General features: G+C 43.2%; 2 protein-coding genes across 4 annotated transcripts in view; both read right to left on the reverse strand.

The window, feature by feature from the left end:
• Positions 1-75: 75 nt before the first annotated feature.
• Positions 76-5,301, reverse strand: LOC126980833 (uncharacterized). The gene is made up of 3 exons (XM_050831112.1): positions 5,092-5,301; positions 1,086-1,196; positions 76-480 (listed from the first exon to the last, which is right to left on the reverse strand). Exons 1-3 carry the CDS (start codon positions 5,210-5,212, stop codon positions 446-448), a joined length of 267 nt encoding a protein of 88 aa, XP_050687069.1. The 5' UTR covers positions 5,213-5,301; the 3' UTR covers positions 76-445.
• A 2,926-nt stretch (positions 5,302-8,227) lies between these two features.
• LOC126980779 (caveolin-3-like) overlaps positions 8,228-19,647 on the reverse strand; it is a 26,477-nt gene continuing 15,057 nt past the window's right edge. For 2 of the 3 annotated variants that reach the window (XM_050831065.1, XM_050831080.1), the window contains exons 2-5: positions 18,163-18,362; positions 12,912-13,091; positions 11,147-11,655; positions 8,228-11,114 (exon numbers count right to left, since the gene is read on the reverse strand). In XM_050831065.1, the coding sequence (XP_050687022.1) occupies positions 11,455-11,655; positions 12,912-13,091; positions 18,163-18,362 (581 nt within the window). In that variant the 3' untranslated portion in view covers positions 8,228-11,114; positions 11,147-11,454. Of the gene's footprint in view, positions 11,656-12,911; positions 13,092-18,162; positions 18,363-19,647 lie in introns of all 3 variants that reach the window. The other variant, XM_050831073.1, reaches the window with a different exon arrangement.

A 19,647-nucleotide genomic window follows, 5' to 3' on the forward strand; every position in this document is an offset into this window, starting at 1 on the left:
CCTTCAAACTTCACATCATAGTAAAAAAAAATATAAACAGAAGGGTCAGGAGGTGATTTAATAATAATTCGGATCGATCTTCATGATTTTTTAATGTTCTTCAACTCGGTCCGTACACTCGTTTTAATAATGTATGTATGTGTGCGTGTGTGTGTGTGTGTGTGTGTGTGTGTGTGTTAAGGTAGAGTAGCCTATAATTATTAATAAACTACAATAATAATCACCCACCATTTTTTTTTTCATTTATATCCAACCAAATAGTGAGAAAAAAATGCAAAAAAACAATGAAAAGAGAAACTAAATTACACTGAAGATATGTTTAATGAATGCAGATTAATAAGAATATATATCAATAGGTGTGTGTGTGTGTGTGTGTGTGTGTGTGTGTGTGTGTGTGTGTACGTCTGGCCGCCTCCTCTACACCTGTGCGCCGCCAATCAGCCAATTAGTAGGGGCAGGTGTACTCAGAATCGGCCACACCTGTCGGGAAGGAAACAAGAAAGGTAATTACAAGTAGATCGGTGTTACTCTCTCTCTCTCTCTCTCTCTCTCTCTCTCTCTCTCTCTCTCTCTCTCTCTCTCTCTCTCATCTATCATTTTTCTTGTATTTCCTTTCACAGCCTTTCCTCTACTCACCCTTCATTCTCCTCCTTCCTTCCTTCCTTCCTTATCCTTCAGTTCCTTCATTCTTTTTGCTCCTTTTTAATCTGTATCCTTCCTCCTGCTTTCCTTCCCTCCTTTTCTCTTTCGCATCCTTCCCTTCTAACAACCTTTCATCAATATCCTTCCTTCTTCACCCAATTCCATCTCTCTCTCACTCACACTCCCCCCCCTATACACATTTCCCCCTCACCCCCAACCCCCACAAACAGGCCCCCACACACAAACAAACAGCTCTCTTCCTCCCTCCCTTTTCTCTTTCCCACCTTCCCTTCAAACAACCCTACATCATTATCCTTCTTTCTTCACCCAATTCCATCTCTCTCTCACTCACACTACCCCCCCTACACACATTCCCCTCGCCCCCCTCACACCCACTACCCACAAACAGCCCTCTTCCTCCCTCCCTTCACACACACACTCACAGCGGAAGCCGTTGAAGAGCATCCCTTCGCCGCACGAGATGTACTTGATGTGTACCATTTGCTTGGTGGCCCAGTTGTAACCGCAGACGTGGAAGCCCTCGCAGTGGTCCGCTAGGGGGAGAGAAAGGAAACAAGGGAAGGTGGTCAGTTATTTGTATAGTTCTTCAAGCATTCTATCCTGATGGGGTGTTTAAACCTTCTTGGGGGAGTGAGATGAATGGGGTAGAGTTGGATTAAGGATGTATTGTGTTAGGTGGTTTATGGGTGTGAAAAGAAGGAGAGAAAAAAGGAATATAGAATGAGAGAGACAGTTGTTTGGTGAGCAGTTGGAATACGTGGTTATTTATGAAGGAATATATATAGGAAAGAGCTGGGAATGAGAGAGAGAGAGAGAGAGAGAGAGAGAGAGAGAGAGAGAGAGAGAGAGAGAGAGAGAGAGAGAGAGAGTATTTTGGTGAGAAGTTGGAATATGTGTGTGATCAAGTATATTGAGCTGAATCTCTCTATCTCTGTCTATCCATCTATCTGTCTATCCGTAACTTAATTAACGGGTGGAAATAACGTAACAAAACTAATATACGAAGGAAAAGTAAAAAAAATAATAAATAAAGCTACCTAGATTGCATAACTATCGCTCGTCTCTTTGCTACGACTCGCTTCGAATCCTTGAACGAGACACTGAACGAACCGTCTGGACTCGTACCATTGGCGGAGAGAGAGAGAGAGAGAGAGGGGAGTGAAGGAGTGAGTTGACAGTGAACGCTATCGGAATAAACTACGCCAACTCATTAAAAACAACAACTCCACTTTGAATGCATCTTCTTTTTCTTCTTCCTTGATTTCTCGTATGCGACAAGAGACGAAGAAAAGAGAAAACACAGGTAGACACACACACAAGTCTTCTCTCATTATGCACAGGTGTTATGAAAGGTAAATCTAATATGTGGATCAGCTGTTGGTAAGCACTTCACTTCCTTCCTTCCTTTCTGTCCTCCTCTTCCTCTTCCTTTCATCTGTCCTCTCCTATAGTTGTTGACCGACGCGAGATAGAGGAAGAGAAAGTATCTGTGTTATATTGTGAGGGTGTGTGTTGTTTTAGCGATATCCTGTGTGACTATCGATGTTCTGCGTTCTTCTGCTTCATTCTGTGTTCGTCTGTGTTCTGTGGTGGCGAAGCATCCAAGTGGAGGGCCGAGGAGTGACCAGGCCATGGGTTCGACTCCCGGAAGTAAAGTGAGTGGCTGATTGTGTGTGTGTGTGTGTGTGTGTGTTATGTATGTAGCTTGTTGTGGTGGTGGTGACGGTGGTGGTGGAGAGAGGGTGAGTGGGTGATTGTGAGTGATGTAATGGTGGTTGTGGTGTGTAGTGGTGGTGGTGTGTGGAAGTGGTGATATTGGGTGATGGTGTGGGAGGTGGAAGTGGAGGGGTGTTGGTGGTGTGTGGAAGTGGTGGTGATGTGAGATGGTGCTGGTGGAGGTGGAGGGGATATTGTGGGGGTGCTGGTGGCGTGTGGAAGTGGTGGTGATATGAGATGGTGCTGGTGGAGGTGGAGGTGATATTGTGGGGGTGTTGGTGGTGATGGTGGTGAAGGGGAGGTGATATTGTGGGGGTGTTGGTGGTGTGTGAGGTGGTGATTTGGATGGTGGTGAGGGGGAGGTGATGAGGATGGGTATTGCTGTTTATTCTATTGTTATTTCTAGTACTTTTTTCTTCTCTTATTCCTTCGTTTCCATTACCTGTGTTTCGCTTCACAAATTATTCTCTTCGTTCGCTTCTTTGTTTTTCTTTTATTTGTTTCGTTTTTTTTACCTCGCTGTCTGTGTCTCTCTCATGTGAACGAAGTGAGGAATGAAAACGAGAGAGAGAGAGAGAGAGAGAGAGAGAGAGAGAGAGAGAGAGGAAGGGGGGGGAGAACGCAAGCATCTATTATCTCGTCCCTGTGATCTGATCGTTCCCTCCTAATGATCGTTGAAAATACTAATGGTTCCCCTCGTTGAGTTTTACCGCGGGAAAGAAAAACAAGTAATGGCAGACTTATTTTTGTTGTCCCTGATATTGCTGTGGGCCTTTTTTTTATTTTTTTATTTTTGCACGCTTGACCTGCCTCCATACCTGTAAAACACACACACACACACACACACACACACACAGTTGATAGTAGTTAGTGGTGTGTCGTTTATGCGGACGGGTGGTAGAGTGAAGTATGTAGTGGATAGTCGTAGAGTTAAAGTTGTAGACAGAATTGAGAGAAAGTAAGACTACGCTAAAAGAAGGAAGTTTGTGAAGGGAGAGCAAGAGGAAAGTAGAGGTAAGGGAAGAGAGAAAGGGGAAAAGATAATTAGAATGGAGTTTGTCACTGGAGAGAAAGAAGAAGGTTAGAAAGGGTAAAAGATAAATTGAAGAGGTAGAAAATAGAAGAAAAAGAACAAGAAGAAGAGTGTTAGGGAGTTAAAGAGAAGGGAAGGAAAGGAAGAAAGAGTATAAGATAAATTGAAGAGGTAGAAAATAGAAAACAAAAGAAGAAGAAGAAGAGAAGAAGAGTGTTTAGGGAGAGAAAAAGAGAAGAAAAGGGAAGGGAAAGGAGAAAGGATAAAAGATAAAAAAGAAGGGAGTTTTTAGAGGGAGAAGATGAGAAGACGAGGAAAGGGAAGGGAGAAAAAGTAAAAAAAATAAATAAAAGGGAGTTTGTCGAGGGAGAGAAAGGGAAGAAAAGGGAAGGAAAGGGAGAAGAGTTAAAAGATAAAAAAGAAGGGAGTTTTTAGAGGGAGGAGGTGAGAGAAGACGAGGAAAGGGAAGGGAGAGAGGGTGAAAAATCAATAGAAAAAGGGAGTTTGTCGAGGGAGAGAAAGGGAAGAAAAGGGAAGGAAAGGGAGAAAAGTTAAAAGATAAAAAAGAAGGGAGTTTCTAGAGGGAGAAGATGAGAGAAGACGAGGTAAGGGAAGGGAGACAGGGAAAATAAATAGAAGGGAGTTTGTCGAGGGAGAGAAAGGGAAGAAGAGGGAAGGAAAGGGAGAAGAGTTAAAAGATAAAAAAGAAGGGAGTTTCTTGAGGGAGAAGATGAGAGAAGACGAGGTAAGGGAAGGGAGAGAGGGTAAAAAATCAATAGAAGAAGGGAGTTTGTCGAGGGAGAGAAAGGAAAGAAGAGGGAAGGAAAGGGAGAAGAGTTAAAAGATAAAAAAGAAGGGAGTTTCTAGAGGGAGAAGATGAGAGAAGACGAGGAAAGGGTAGGGAGAAAAATAAAAAAAAAATAAAAGGGAGTTTGTCGAGGGAGAGAAAGGGAAGAAAAGGGAAGGAAAGGGAGAAAAGTTAAAAGATAAAAAAGAAGGGAGTTTCTAGAGGGAGAAGATGAGAGAAGACGAGGTACGGGAAGGGAGAAAGGGTGAAAAATCAATAGAAAAAGGGAGTTTGTCGAGGGAGAGAAAGGGAAGAAAAGGGAAGGAAAGGGAGAAGAGTTAAAAGATAAAAAAGAAGGGAGTTTTTAGAGGGAGGAGGTGAGAGAAGACGAGGAAAGGGAAGGGAGAGAGGGTGAAAAATCAATAGAAAAAGAGAGTTTGTCGAGGGAGAGAAAGGGAAGAAAAGGGAAGGAAAGGGAGAAAAGTTAAAAGATAAAAAAGAAGGGAGTTTCTAGAGGGAGAAGATGAGAGAAGACGAGGTAAGGGAAGGGAGACAGGGAAAATAAATAGAAGGGAGTTTGTCGAGGGAGAGAAAGGGAAGAAGAGGGGAAGGAAAGGGAGAAAGGGTGAAAGCTAGATAGAAGAAGATGGAAGTTTGTCGTTACTGAAACTCACCCCCCTTCCACAACCATCCACATCCTCAACCATACGAATCCTCAACCATCCACGTCCTCAACCATCCACAACCATCCACATCCTCAACCATACGCAACTATCCATATCCTCAACCATACACTACCATCCACATCCTCAACCATACACATCCCCAACCATTCACATCCCCAACCATCCACATGCTCAACCATACACCTCCTCAACCATCCACATCTTACCGGGGTCCGTGAACAGGCCAGCACCGCCACACTCGTAAGGATGGTCGTGGTCATGTCCGTCTTCACCCATAGCAAACGCGACAGCCACGGCGATGCAGGCGAGGACGTAGAGGACCTTCATGGTGAGGACGAGGCCGAGAACGAGGTGGTGGCGGTAGAGAAGGAGGAGGAGGAGTTTAAAGTCCCTCTCAGTTGATTGGCCCTCTTCCTCGCCTTCCGTCTGGTTATATAGTGGTGTCTGTCTGTCTGGGGGTGAGGGGAAGAAGGGGGAGAGGGGGAGAGGGGTTGTGTAGGAAGGGGTGGGGTGTGACAGGGGGTGGAGAAGGGATGGGACAGGTACAGGTGAGAGGGGAAGGTGGAGAGGAAGGGAGGTTGTATGGGAAGGTAAGGGGAGGGGTGGAAAGGGAAGGAAGGGGTGACACATGGGACGAGATGGGACAGGTAGAAGTAACAGGGGGTTAGGGGGAGGTAAGGGGAGGGGGGGAAAGGGGAAGAAGGGGGACAGGTGTGGGTGACAGGATAAGGTAAAGGTGTGCGTGTGTGTGTCAGGTGTGTCAAGTGTAAATTGGACACGTAACATAGCTCGTGTTTGCCTTACCTGTGTTGTGACTAATTAGTTTGTTCCTACCTGTATTTACGTTTTTTCAAGGTTTCCTATATCTTATTTTCCTTCTCTTGTCTGTCTATCTGTTTCTATGCCACACGTAAGAGGGAAGAGGAGGAAAAGGAGAGAAGAAAGACTGTAGAGAGAGGGAGGGAGGGAAGAAGGAGATAAAAAAAGAGATGAAAGGAAGAGGAAGAAGGAAAGGTTTAGAAAGGGGAGGCAATGAAAAGGAAGGAAAGAGATAAAAAAGGGAAGAAGAAGAAGAAGGAAAAGAAGGAAGGAAAGAAGAAGATAAAGGAAAAATGAAAGGAGGAAAAAGAAACATAAGAACATAAGAACATAAGAACATAAGAACGCAGGAGTCTGCAAGAGGCCGGTCTGTCCATGAATTTATCTAGTCTATTTTTGAATGTGACAATTGTATTGGCACTCACCACATGACCACCACCAATTTTTGCCTATGTCCCTGTTGAATCTGAATTTATCCAGTTTAAACCCGTTACTTCGTGTCCTACCCGGTTCTCTTACCAACAAAACCTTATGAATGTCTCCCTTATTAAAGAAAGGGTAAGAAGGAAGAGAAAGGAAAGGAAAGAGAAGGAAGGAAAGAATGAGATAAGGAAAAGATGAAAAGAGGAAAAAGAAGAGAAGGAAGAGAAAGAAAAGGAAAGAGAAAAGACTGTAGAGAGAGGGAGGGAGAGATTGAAGGAGATAAGAAAGAAATGAAAGGGAGAAGAAAGAAGTAAGATTTTAGAAAGGGGAGGAAATGAAAAGGAAGGGTAAGAAGGAAGAGGAAGAAAAGGAAAGAAAAAAGAATGTAGCAGAGAGAGGAAGGGAAAGGAAGAGATGAAAGGAGAAGTACGAAGGAAGGTTTTAGAAAGTGGAGGGAAAGAAAAGGAAGGAAAGAGATAAAAAAAAGAGAGAAAAGGGAGGAGAAAAGACGGTAGAGGGAGGAAGGAAATAAAGGAGATAAGAAAGAGATGATCGGAAGAAAAAGATGGAAGGTTTTAGAAGGGAAGACAATGAAAAGAAAGGGTGACAGGGAAGAAAAGGAAAAATAAAGAAAGACTGCAGTAAAGAGAGGGAGAGAACGAAGGAGATAAGGAAGAGATGAAGAAAAGACGAAGAAAAAGAAAGGGAAAAGGAAGGGAAGCTTATAAAAAAAGAGAAAAAGGGAAGAAAGAAGAAAGGAAGGATATAGAAGAAGAGAAACAGACCGAAAGATGTAGAGAATAAGGTAAAGAATGAGGATAAAGATGAAGAGAAATAGGCCCAAAGATGTAGAGAGTGACATAAGAAAACGAAGGAAAAAGGAAGGTTAGATGACGAAGGAAGGGGACAGGTAAGGGAAGGTAAGGACAGGTGAGAAAGAGTTAATACCCTAAGTACACACCTGAGGAATGAATGGCTCGTTAGCAAGGCGGAGGTGAGTGACAGGTGTGTGCATGTGTGTGTGTGTGTGTGTGTGTGTGTGTGTGTGTGTGTGTGTGTGTGTGTGTGTGTGTGTGTGCGTGTGCCAGGTTGGGTTTCCGAGAATTTTTGATGTAAAGAATTTGCTTCGTTTAAAGTTTTCCGATGAGAGAGAGAGAGAGAGAGAGAGAGAGAGAGAGAGAGAGAGAGAGAGAGAGAGAGAGAGAGAGAGAGAGAGAGAGAGAGAGAGAGAGAGAGAGAGAGAGAGAGAGAGAGAGAGAGAGAGAGAGAGAGAGAGAGAGAGAGAGAGAAAAAATAGAAAAAAAGATAGATAAAAAACATAGGAAAGGAAAATAAAAGAAAATGGATGAAGAAAATAAGGAAGCAAAAGAGTAAAAATAAGTAAAATAAGACGGATGATAATGGATGAGGCTGTGGATGATGATGATGTGGGTGATGAGGATAAGTGGATGAAGCGGGAGGGTTTAGGTGGTGGATCACAGGTGTGGTTAATGACTGGTGATGTGGATGGGTGATGGATGAGGTTAAGAGGGTGAAAGATATGACTCCATTTACGGATGATGTGGATGACGAAGTGGATGTTTTGTGGATGAGTGGTTGCTGTGGATGGTTGATGAGGTTAGTGAATGTTGAAAATTATGAAAAAAAAAGAAAAATAAGAAAAAAGTATGAAAAAAAAGAAAAAAATGTATGTGAAAAAAAGAAAAAAAAGAAAAAAGTATGAAAAAAATGAAAAAAAAATGTATATGTGAAAAAAGAAAAAAAGAAAAATGTATGAAAAAAATGAAAAATATGAAAAAAATATATATATGAAAAAGAAAAAAGTATGAAAAAAATGAAAAATATGAAAAAAAATATAAAAAAGCATATACGAAAAAAGAAAAAAAAAATGAAAAAAGTATGAAAAAAATGAAAAATATGAAAAAAATAAAAAAAAAGTATATATATGAAAAAAGAAAAAAAATGAAAAAGTATGAAAAAAATGAAAAATATGAAGAAAATAAAAAAAAAGTATGAAAAAAGAAAACAAGAAAAAAAAGACATTACGAGAAAGAGAAGTTGAAGAATATTTATAATTCAGGATAAAACAAAACACTGGTCACCATACTTAGATATTTATTATTAAAACGTGTGTACACCATAGATATTATATGTTTTTTTTGTGGGGGAAAAACAACACACACACACACACACACACACACACACACACACACACACACACACACACACACACACACACACACACACATTCACACATTCACACCGGCGAACCAAATGAGTCTTATGTAGATTTTTATTATTATTACTATTATTATTATTATTATTATCATTATTTTTATTATTCATTTATTTATTTTACTGCAATGGTTAATTTGGATGTTATTTCTATCATTCTGTATTTTTATTATTTTGGGGGGTAAGAAGAAGAAGGGAAGAGGATACAGGAAAATACATAGAAGGGAAAGAATGAAGGGAAGAAGAAGAGGAGAAAGAAAAAGGGAGAGATATAGTGAAAAGGGAGACATTCGGAAAAAGAGGAAAAGGAGAAATAGGGAAAGAGATGGGAAAGGGGAAACATATGGGGAAGAAAGGAAAGAGGAAAGAAATGGGGAAGAAGAAATGGGGAAAGGGGAAAGATATGGAGAAGAAAGGAAAGAGGGAAGAGATGGGAAAGGGGAAAGATATGGTATAGGGGAAAAGAAGATATAGGAAAAGAGTTGGGAAAGGGGAAAGATATGGGGAAGAAAGTAAAGAGGAAAGAAATAGAGAAGAAGAAAAGGGGAAAGGGGAAAGATATGGGGAAGAAAGGAAAGAGGAAAGAGATGGGAAAGGGGAAAGATATGGGGAAGAAAGGAAAGAGGAAAGAGATGGGAAAGGGGAAAGATATGGGGAAGAAAGGAAAGAGGAAAGAGATGGGAAAGGGGAAAGATATAGTATAGGGGAAAAGAAGATATAGGAAAAGAGATGGGAAAGGGGAAATCATATGGGGAAGAAAGGAAAGAGGAAAGAAATGGGGGAGAAGAAATGGGGAAAGGGGTAACTGGACACTATTTTGCATCATTATTTTGCATCATTATCACTTATATAGTCATGATCATTATTTATATCATCATTATTAGACTATTTATCACAGGAGATGGATGAGGAGGGGGGGGGTAGCTATCATCATCATCATCGTTGTTGTCGTTGTTGTTGTTGTTGTTGTTGTTGTTGTTCGCCTTCATTCTATGGTGTAAGACTTGTACTAATGGTGATGGTGATAGTGACAGTAGTAATGGTGACTCTCTTAAGCCTAACAAACAAACAAACAAACAAACAAACAAACAAACAAACAAACAAACTACCACAGCAGCATCCTCATCATAAAACTGTGACTATACGCAAAACCCAACCAAAAAAAACACACAAAAAAACACGTTCATTATATTCATTATCATCATAGTTGTGACTTAAGTAATTAAAACACTATAGAGTACTAGTTCATAATCTGTTTTTTTTTTGTTGTTGTTGTTGTTGTTGTTGTTTTGTGAGTGTGTGTGTGTGTGTGTGTGTGTGTGTGTGTGTGTGTGTGTGTGGGTGGGTGGTGGTTTTGTTTTTCCAGTGTGTGTGTATGTGTGTGTGTGTGTGTCAGTGTGTGTAACTACAAAAAAAAAACTACTATACCTACATATGAACGTTTACAAGATACACAGATACACACATAGTAAAATATAGATATACATATATAGGATTTTACTTATTTTATTTTCATGTAAGTTTTTTTTTTTTCTTCTTCTTCTCTCGCGCTTCATTTTCGGCACTTTTTTTTTGTTGTTGTGTTGCTTTGGTCTGTGTTGCCTCCGTCTCACCTGTGTTTGTGTTTCTTAATTAGCACACAGACAGACAGGTAAAGCAACACAAGCTGGTCCTCTTAATGGTGTGCTCTTCTTCCTCTTTAACCCTTCGTTGTTGCGTGTGTGTTTGTGTTGCTGTGCGTGTGATTCTGACGATCCTGTGTGTTGTGTGTGGGGGGGGGGGGGGGTGGCAAGGGGTGTTTGTGTGTGGGAGGTTGTGTATGTAAGGGGTGGGGGAGGTTGTGTGTGTGTATGTGTTTGTGGTGGTGGTGGTGGTGGTGATAGTGGTGTTTGGTGGTGACGGTGTAGTGGTGATGGTGGTTTTGGTGATGATAGTGGTGATGAAAACCTTTAGATTGTACAAGTAAGCTCCGTTTTCGTTGTTTATTCCGTGCTTCCCTTTTTTCTCTTTCTCTCCCTCTTCTTTTTATTCATCAAAGTCTCTCCTTTTTTTCTCTTTCTCTTCCTTTTCTTCTTTTTATTCATCAAAGTCTCTCCACACTCACACACGTAACACATACTTTACCTCTCCCTTCTTTTCCTCTTCTTCTCCCCTCTCATAAGAACATCACATCCTTCCCCTCTTTTTTTCTCTTTCTCTCCCTTTTCCTCTTTTTATTCATCAAAGTTTCTCCACACTCACATAAGCTTCACCTTTCCCTTCTTTTCCTCTTCCTCTCCCCTCTCATAATAACTTCCTTCCCCTCCCTTCCTCTTCCTTCCTCTCATCCTTTTCTTTCCATCTTTTTTCCTCTCATTCAATCATGCCTTTATCATCCAATCATTCCATCCATCTCTTTTTTGTTTTCCTCTTGCATTCCTCTCATAACACCATCGCTTCCCTTCTTTTCACTTCCTTATCTTTCTCTTCCTTCCTCCTATCTACATCCTCACACTCATTCCCTTATCATAATGTCATTCCAATTCTCTTCCTCATCTTTCTCTCCTTTCCTCCTATCTACCTATATCCTTACATTCATTCCCTTATCATCATTTCATTCCAAGCTTCTCTTAGACCAATGGAACCTCATACCACACTTCTCTTAAACCAACGGAACCTCATACCACACTTCTCTTAAACCAACGGAACCTCATACCACACTTCTCTTAAACCAACGGAGCCTCATACCACACTTCTCTTAAACCAACGGAACCTCATACCATACTTCTCTTAAACCAACTGAACCTCATACCACACTTCTCTTAAACCAACGGAACCTCATACCACACTTCTCTTAAACCAACGGAACCTCATACCACACTTCTCTTAAACCAACGGAACCTCATACCACACTTCTCTTAAACCAACGGAACCTCATACCACACTTCTCTTAAACCAACGGAACCTCATACCACACTTCTCTTAAACCAACGGAACCTCATACCACACTTCTCTTAAACCAACGGAACCTCATACCACACTTCACCACCACTACCAACACTAACAGCACCTTCTACACCACCACCTTCATCACCACCACCATCACCACGCGTTCACACGTTGAAGTAGTTGGACGAGTCGGGTGGATTACCGTCCGGGACCCGTTGGTATCGGACGTAGATCTTGGAGAAGTACATCCCACACACCTCGGCCATGGGGCTGCAGATAGCGAAGAGACAAGCCTCCCAGAACTTCTTGAGGGTGGCCCAGTTGATCTTGACGCACCGCAGACACGGGCCCGCGCACCACACTTGCTGTTGGGTGGACGAGGCTCACGTTAGGTTAGGTTAGTTAGGTTAGGTTAGGTTCGGGCAGGCTAGGTTATGTTATGTTCGGTTATGTTAGGTTGTGTTAGGTTAGGTTAGGTTAGGTCAGGCTAGCTTATGTTTGGTTATGTTAGGTTGTGTTAGGTTAGGTTAGGTCAGGCTAGGTTATGTTATGTTCGGTTATGTTAGGTTATGTTAGGTTAGGTTAGGTTAGGTCAGGCTAGCTTATATTATGTTTGGTTATGTTATGTTAGGTTAGGTTAGGTTAGGTTAGATAGGTTCAAGGCCCTTTTTCTCTGACGTTTTCGGTCCTCACAACAACTATATTCAAAGCCCAAAAAATAGATTGGTTAGGCTTTCATGAGTGTTTCGTTAGAGTCAGAGAAGGCGCGAGTTAGGTTAGGTTTTAATAAGATTCGGGGATATACAACACACTGACTTCGGTTAAAGCAAGTTCGATTAAGTTAGAGTACGTTAGGTTTTGTTGTTCAGTCAGTTAGGTTTTATTAAGATTCAGGGATGTACAACACACTGATTTTAGATATAGTAAGTTCGATTAAGTCAGGGTACGTTAGGTTTTGTTGTTAAATAAAAAATGTGTTCCTGTGGGGGTTGAATTAGTGAGGTTGAGGTGGGGGTTAAGTTAGTGGTAATTGTGTTAGTGGGTGTTGAGTTAGTGGGCTTGAGGAGAGGGTTAAGTTAGTGGGGGTTGAGTTAGTGGGCTTGAGGAGGGGGTTAAGTTAGTGGGGGCTGAGTTAGTGGGCTTGAGGAGGGGGTTAAGTTAGTGGGGGTTGAGTTAGTGGGCTTGAGGAGGGGGTTAAGTTAGTGGGGGCTGAGTTAGTGGGCTTGAGGAGGGGGTTAAGTTAGTGGGGGTTGAGTTAGTGGGCTTGAGGTGGGGGTTAAGTTAGTGGGGGTTGAGTTAGAGGGGTTGAGTTAGTGGGGTTGAGGAGGGGGTTAAGTTAGTGGGGGCTGAGTTAGTGGGCTTGAGGAGGGTTAAGTTAGTGGGGTTGAGTTAGTGGGCTTGAGGAGGTTGTTAGTGGGGCTGAGTTAGTGGGCTTGAGGTGGGGGTTAAGTTAGTGGGGGTTGAGTTAGTGGGCTTGAGGAGGGGGTTAAGTTAGTGGGGGCTGAGTTAGTGGGGTTGAGGAGGGGGTTAAGTTAGTGGGGGCTGAGTTAGTGGGCTTGAGGAGGGGATTAAGTTAGTGGTTAGTGGTGATTGAGTTAGTTGGGTTCCTGTCGCCACTTACGTTGAAGGCGAGGCAAGCGAACTGGCAACCGTTGCAGAAGGCGATGAAGGGAGCGAGAAGAACCACCAGGAACACGTAGCAGCAGCGTCTTGTCCCGTCGTAGCAGGATTGGGAGCAGTTCCAGCATCCATCCGGTGTCCTCAGGCCCTCAGGTTCTCCAATGATGTCATCCCACAGCACCTGAAGGAGACGAAGAAGGAGGGAAGGAGTGATTGGTGCTCTTGCGGTGTGTTGTGGGATGGCTTGTTGGAGGTTGGTGGGTGTGTTGTTTGTAGTTGTTAAAGGTTGTAATAGGTTGTTAGTTGTTAGGTTGGGTGTTGTTAAGGCTTGTTAGGAGGTTGGACGGGTTGTTAGGTTGTTAGACTGTTTGTTAAGACTTGTTAGAGGTTGTTAGGAGGTTGGACGGGTTGTTAGGTTGTTAGACTGTTTGTTAAGACTTGTTAGAGGTTGTTAGACGTTGTTAGGCTGTACGTTGTGAGTTGTGAGTTGTTAAAGCTTGTTAGAGGTTGTTAGAAGTTGTTAGGTTGTTAGGTTAGAGTTTGTTAGGTTTTTAGATGTTATTAAATTGTTAGGGTTGTTGGAGTTTATTAAGGGTTGTTAGGATGTTGGGTCGTTAAGAGGTTGTCAACTTTTTTTTATTTTTTTTATTTTCACAGCAGAGGAAGCATTTCAAGAGGGAAAATGTATATATAGTGAGAGAGAGAGAGAGAGAGAGAGAGAGAGAGAGAGAGAGAGAGAGAGAGAGAGAGAGAGAGAGAGAGAGAGAGAGAGAGAGAGAGAGAGAGAGAGAGAGAGAATGTGTGTGTGTGTGTGTGTGTGTGTGTGGAGCCAATAGGGAGCCTCTACACACACATTCACCTGCGGCCGATATAGACAGACAGGTGCATTAATTAGACGTCGATACAGGTGTGCTAATATCCGTGTGTGTGTAAATATGTTTGTAAATATGAAAGAAAATGAGAGAGAGAGAGAGAGAGAGAGAGAGAGAGAGAGAGAGAGAGAGAGAGAGAGAGAGAGAGAGAGAATTAAAAAGTCGAAATAAAAGGAAGATAGAAAAGAAGAAAAGACGTAAACATGAAAAAGTGAGATAAAGTGATAGATAGATAGATAGATAGATGGAAGAAAATCAGAAAGAAAAAGAAAGATAGAAAAAAAAAGGAAAGAAAAACAGAAATATGAAATAGAATAAAAGATAAATAAAGCAAAGGATAAATAAACAGATTCGAAAAAAAACAAAAAAAAGATAGAGAAAAATGAAGGAAAGACGTAACAGAGAGAGAGAGAGAGAGAGAGAGAGAGAGAGAGAGAGAGAGAGAGAGAGAGAGAGAGAGAGAGAGAGAGAGACTAACTAAAAAAAAAGTCAAATTCCTGGACTTTTAAATTTAGGTGAGGGAGCGTCCGTCCGTCCGTCTGTCTGTTTGTATGTTTGTTTGTATGTTTGTCTACCTGTCTTTTACCTGTCTGATGCGTCACTCACTCCCCCCCCTCCCCCTTGCTTACATCACCCTTCTTCATCACCCCCTTCTTCACCTTCTCCCTTCCTCCCTCTTCTTTCACTTCACTATTTTCTTCCCATTCCTTCTTTTTTTTTCTTTCGTCTTCTTCATTTCTTCTTTACCCATCATCATCTATTTGTATCCATCCATCCTTCTTCCCTCGTTGTTTTATTTACTGTTCTCCCCTTCTTCGTCTCGTCATCATCCTTCTTTTCCCCTTTCCTTTTCTTCACTTTCCATACATTATTTTTTTTTCATTCCCTTCCTTCTCTCCATTTTCTTTTTCCTCTCTTCTCACCTTTTTTTCCTTCCCTCTTCACTATCCTTATCATCCGCTTACCCCTTCCTCCTCTTTTCTTTCCTTACCTTCCTTATTTACTTCCCCATTCCCTCACCCTTTCTCCTTTCCACTTCTTTATCCTTATCGCCCCTTTCTCTTCCCTTCTCTTTTCCTTCCTTACCTCCTTCACTTCTCCCTCTTTCCTTCACCGTTCCTCTTCCACTTCCATATTATCTCCCCCTTCTCTCTTTGTCTCTCTCTCATTACCTTCATTTCTTCTCCTTTCTCTCCCCCTTTCCTCCTTCCCCTTGCATATTCTCTCCCCTCTCTCTCTTTTGTCTCTCTCTCATTACCTCCACTTCTTCACCTTCTCTTCCCCTTTCCTCCGTCATCTTGCATATTCTCTCCCCTCTCTCTCTTTCTTTCTCTCTTTACCTCCATCTCTTCTCCCTCTTCCTCCATTCCCTTGTACATTCTCTCCGCCAGTAAGTACACACCCCTCTCCCTCCTTCCCCTCTTCCCCTCCTTCCTTCCCCTCTTCCCCTTCCCCCTCACCTCCCCTTCAACCAACATTGTACGAAAGAATAAAAAAATAAAAATAATAATAATAAAAGGTAAAAAAGTATATAAAAAGGTAAATCAGAGTATATTGTTCAACGTAAGAACAATTGTTTAAGCAAGATTCGAATTTTACGCTTAAAGAAAAACATAATCGTAACTACAATAAATAATTTTCCCACGGCTAAGATTATTAACGTGTGTGTGTGCGTGTGTGTGTGTGTGTGTGTGCGTGTGCGTGTGCGTGTTAAGAAAAGAAACGAAGAGAAGAAAAATGGAAGAGGGAAAAAGAGAGGAAAAGGAAGAGGAGGAGGAGAGAAGAAAAAGAAGGAGAAGGAGGAAGGGAAGTAAGAGATTAAAAGAAACGAGGAGAAAGGAAGAAGGAAAACGGATAAAAAAGAAGAGAATGATGATTGAATAAGGAGAAGGAGAAGAGGAGGAGGAAGGAGGGAAGGGAAGTGAGAGATTAAAGAAATGAGAGGGAAGGAAAGGGAGGAGGGAGGAGAACACCTATTACGAAACAAAGACTTGGAGGGAAGGAGGGAGGGAGGAACGAAGAAGGGAGAGGAGGAGGAGGAGGAGGAGGAGGAGATTGAGATTGAGGTAACGAGAAGAGAGTGGATGGAGAGAAGGAAAAAAGAAGAGGAGAAGGAAAGGGAAGGAAGAAGAAGGGAGAGGAGGAGACGGAGGAGGAGGGAAGGAGGAGATTGAGATTGAGATAACGAGAAGAGAGTGGAATGAGGGAAGAAAAACAGAAGAAGAGAAGGAAAGGGAGGGAAAAAGAAGGAAGGAGAGGAGAAGGAAGGAAGGAGAAGATTAATATAGAGGTGACGAAGAGGAGAATGGAAGGAAAGAAGAAAAAAAAAAGATGGGGAGGAAGAAGGAAAGAGAAGGAAAGAGAGGGTATTTCGTAAGGTTGAAGGAGGAGGAGGAGGAGGAGGAGGAGGAGGAGAAGGAAGAAGAGAACACAGGAAGTAAAATTTAGTCCCAAGAGAGAGAGAGAGAGAGAGAGAGAGAGAGAGAGAGAGAGAGAGAGAGAGAGAGAGAGAGAGAGAGAGAGAGAGAGAGAGAGAGAGAGAGGAAATGAGGGAGATAGAGAGAGATAAAGGGGAAGAGGGTAGATAGAGGAAGGGTGGGAAGGGAAGGGGAAAGATAGTAAGAGAGAGAGAGAGAGAGAGAGAGAGAGAGAGAGAGAGAGAGAGAGAGAGAGAGAGAGAGAGAGAGAGAGAGAGAGAGAGAGAGAGAGAGAGAGAGAGAAGGGCGTGTGAGCAAGTGATTATCAAGTACCGTCATGCGTTGAGAAGTAGCTTGAGAGAGAGAGAGAGAGAGAGAGAGAGAGAGAGAGAGAGAGAGAGAGAGAGAGAGAGAGAGAGAGAGGACCTTTTCAGCAGTGACAAACAAATTCCAACCGTGACATTATATTTCTTAAGGTCAGAGGAAGCGAGGAGGAGGGTGTCACGCGCTCCTCCTCCTCCTCCTCGTCCTCCTCCTCCTCCTCCTCCTCCTCCTCCTCCTGATTACTTAACAACACACACAAAGGACAGACAAAAAAAAAAAGATAACCTAAAATTCGAGAGGTCAAGATGAAAAGTTACCCATTACCTTCCCAAAACCACTCCTTATGCAGCCATCATCTCCCTGCCTTTCCCTTATCAACACCCCTTCCTTTAAACTGTTCACTCTCCTTCTCCAATCACCATCATCATCATCATCATCATCTTTAAGTCACTTTCCTCACTAACATCCCTTCCTTTAAACTGTTCACTCTCCTTCTCCTATCATCATCACCATCATCACCATCTTTAAGTCACTTTCCTCACTAACATCCCTTCCTTTAAACTGTTCACTCTCCTTCTCCAATCACCATCATCATCATCATCATCTTTAAGTCACTTTCCTCACTAACATCCCTTCCTTTAAATCCTTCACTTTCCTTCTCCAATCACCATCATCATCATCATCTTCAAGTCACTTTCCTTACCAACATCCCTTCCTTTAAACTGTTCACTCTCCTCCTATCATCATCACCATCATCATCATCTTTAAGTCACTTTCCTCACTAACATCCCTTCCTTTAAATCCTTCACTCTCCTTCTCCAATCATCATCATCATCATCATCATCTTTAAGTCACTTTCCTCACTAACATCCCTTCCTTTAAATCCTTCACTCTCCTTCTCCAATCATCATCACCATCACCATCATCTTCAACCCTCTTTCCTTACCAGTTCCCATTCCCTCAACCCCTCACCCCCATCTCCACTTCTCTCCTCCTCCTCCTCCTCCTCCTCCTCCTCTCTCATTTTCACCCATCTCATTATTCCTCCCGCATCTTCTTTTCCTTCTTCGCTTCTCTTCTCTTCCTTCTATTTCTTCTTCTTCTTCTTTCTCACCCATTTCCTTATCCTTCATCCATCACCCTCTTCTCCAACTTCCTTTCCTCGCCTACACCCTTCCCTCACACCCTCATCCTCCCGACCCCCAACCCCCCAACCTTCCTCTCCCATCCTCTTCAACCCCCTTCCCTTAAACCCCCCACCTTTAACTTATCTCCCCACCCATCGCTCCCCTCACCCCTTCCCCCTCCTCTCCCCACTCCTCTCCCCTCTTACCATAATGCACTCTTCAACACACCTTTCCTTAACCTCCCCACCCTTCCCCTCCATCCCCCACCCCTTACCTCGTCATCCATTCCCCCTCACCTCCCACCCCTGCCTCATCCTCCTCCTCCTCACCATACCCACCTCACCCCCATCCTCCCCTTCCTTCCACCATTACCCCCCTCCTCCTCCCTCCCCTTCCTTCCACCACCACCCCCTCCACCTCCTCTCCCTCCCCTTCCTCCCCCCCTTCACCTCCCACCTTCTCCTCCCCGCCCCCCTTAACTCCTCCTCCCCCTCCCCCCTTCCCCCTCTTACCTGGATGTGCGGGTTGAGGTTGTTGGGGTCTCTGTTATCCATGGCGAAGGGCGAGGCTTCTCCCCCCATACGCCCCAGGATTCCGCTACCCTTGCTCCCCACCCTTCTGGCCTTGGCGTCCGCGCTGCCTGGGGGCGCCGACGAGGCCTCCGGGGGAGTGCTACCGACCTCGCCTTCTAGCTTGTTGGCCTCGAGGGGTCCTGCAGGATGGAGAGTTGGGTTAGGATGGGGTTGAGGGGGTGAGTGTAGGAGGGAGTGAAGGAGATGGGTGAAGGAGAAGGAGGGGAAAAAAGAGGAAAAGGAGATGTGGGTAGGAGGAGGAGATGAGTGATATAGAAGGAGGATGAGGAAGAGGAGGAGGGGGTATGAGGGAGTGAAGGAGATGAGTGAAGGAGGAGGAGGAGAAAAAAGAGGAAGAGGAGATGAGTGTAGGAGGAGGAGGAGATGAGTGATATAGAAGAAGGAGGAAGAGGAAATGGGTGTAGAAGTAGAAAATGGTTGATATAGAAGGAGGAAGAGGATAAGGAAGATGAGGAGAAGGAGATAAGTGAAATAAAAGTAGAGGATAAGGAAGAGGAGGAGAAGGAGATAAGTGAAATAAAAGTAGAGGATAAGGAAGAGGAGGAGAAGATATAAGCGAAATAGAAGGAGAGGTGAAGGAGGAGGTGATGAGTATAGAGAGACGATGAGGAGATGAATGTTAGGCAAAGGAGAAGAGTGAGGTAGGAGGATATGAGAGGAGAGGAGAGGAGGAGGAGGAGAGGAGTGAAGAAAGAGGAGGGAGGGGAAAGGTAAAGGGAAAAGTAGGAGGAGGAGGAGGAGGAGGAGGAGAAAGGAGGAGAGGAGGAGGGAGAAAGGAAAAAAGGAGAGAGGAGAGAGAGGAGGAGTAGGAGAGAGAGAGAGAGAGAGAGAGAGAGAGAGAGAGAGAGAGAGAGAGAGAGATAGAGAGAGAGAGAGAGAGAGAGAGAGAGAGAGAGAGAGAGAGAGAGAGAGAGAGAGAGAGAGAGAGAGAGAGAGAGAGAGAGAGAGAGAGACTTCACGCCAATGTAACCGAAGAATTAAAATCAAGACAAAAAAAATATGAGAAGAAAAAAAATAAGATCATTGACATAATTACGCAAAAAAAAGAACAAATCATGAAAACAGAGACACGCCCAACATCCTCAAGGTCAGAGAGAGAGAGAGAGAGAGAGAGAGAGAGAGAGAGAGAGAGAGAGAGAGAGAGAGAGAGAGAGAGAGAGAGAAGCGTGACCTCATTTTAACTCTCGTATCAACACGTGAGGGATTTGAGGAGGAGGAAGAAGGAGGAGAAGAGAAGAAGGGGAGAAGAAGAGGGGAGAAGTGAAGGGAGGAAGAAGAAGGGAGAGAAGGGAAAGAAGAAGAGAGTAGAAGAAGGGAAGAAAAAATAATAGTATGGAGAGGAAAATGAAAAGCAGGGAAGGGGAGGAAGAGGGAAATGAAGGAGAAAAAGAAAAGAATGAAAGG

The sequence above is a fragment of the Eriocheir sinensis genome, chromosome 4 (genome assembly GCF_024679095.1).
Source record: "Eriocheir sinensis breed Jianghai 21 chromosome 4, ASM2467909v1, whole genome shotgun sequence".
In the NCBI taxonomy this organism is placed as follows: Eukaryota; Metazoa; Arthropoda; class Malacostraca; order Decapoda; family Varunidae; genus Eriocheir; species Eriocheir sinensis.

What these genes read in the sequence shown, in the direction of transcription:
- LOC126980833 (XM_050831112.1), bottom strand. Translation starts at nt 5,212, where the DNA reads ATGAAGGTCCTCTACGTCCTCGCCTGCATCGCCGTGGCTGTCGCGTTT. An exon ending in TGGCCTGTTCACGGACCCCG is followed by an intron (nt 1,197 to 5,091) that starts GTAAGATGTGGA and finishes CTCTCCCCCTAG; the next exon opens with CGGACCACTGCGAGGGCTTC. An exon ending in GCTCTTCAACGGCTTCCGCT is followed by an intron (nt 481 to 1,085) that starts GTGAGTGTGTGT and finishes CCTTCCCGACAG; the next exon opens with GTGTGGCCGATTCTGAGTAC.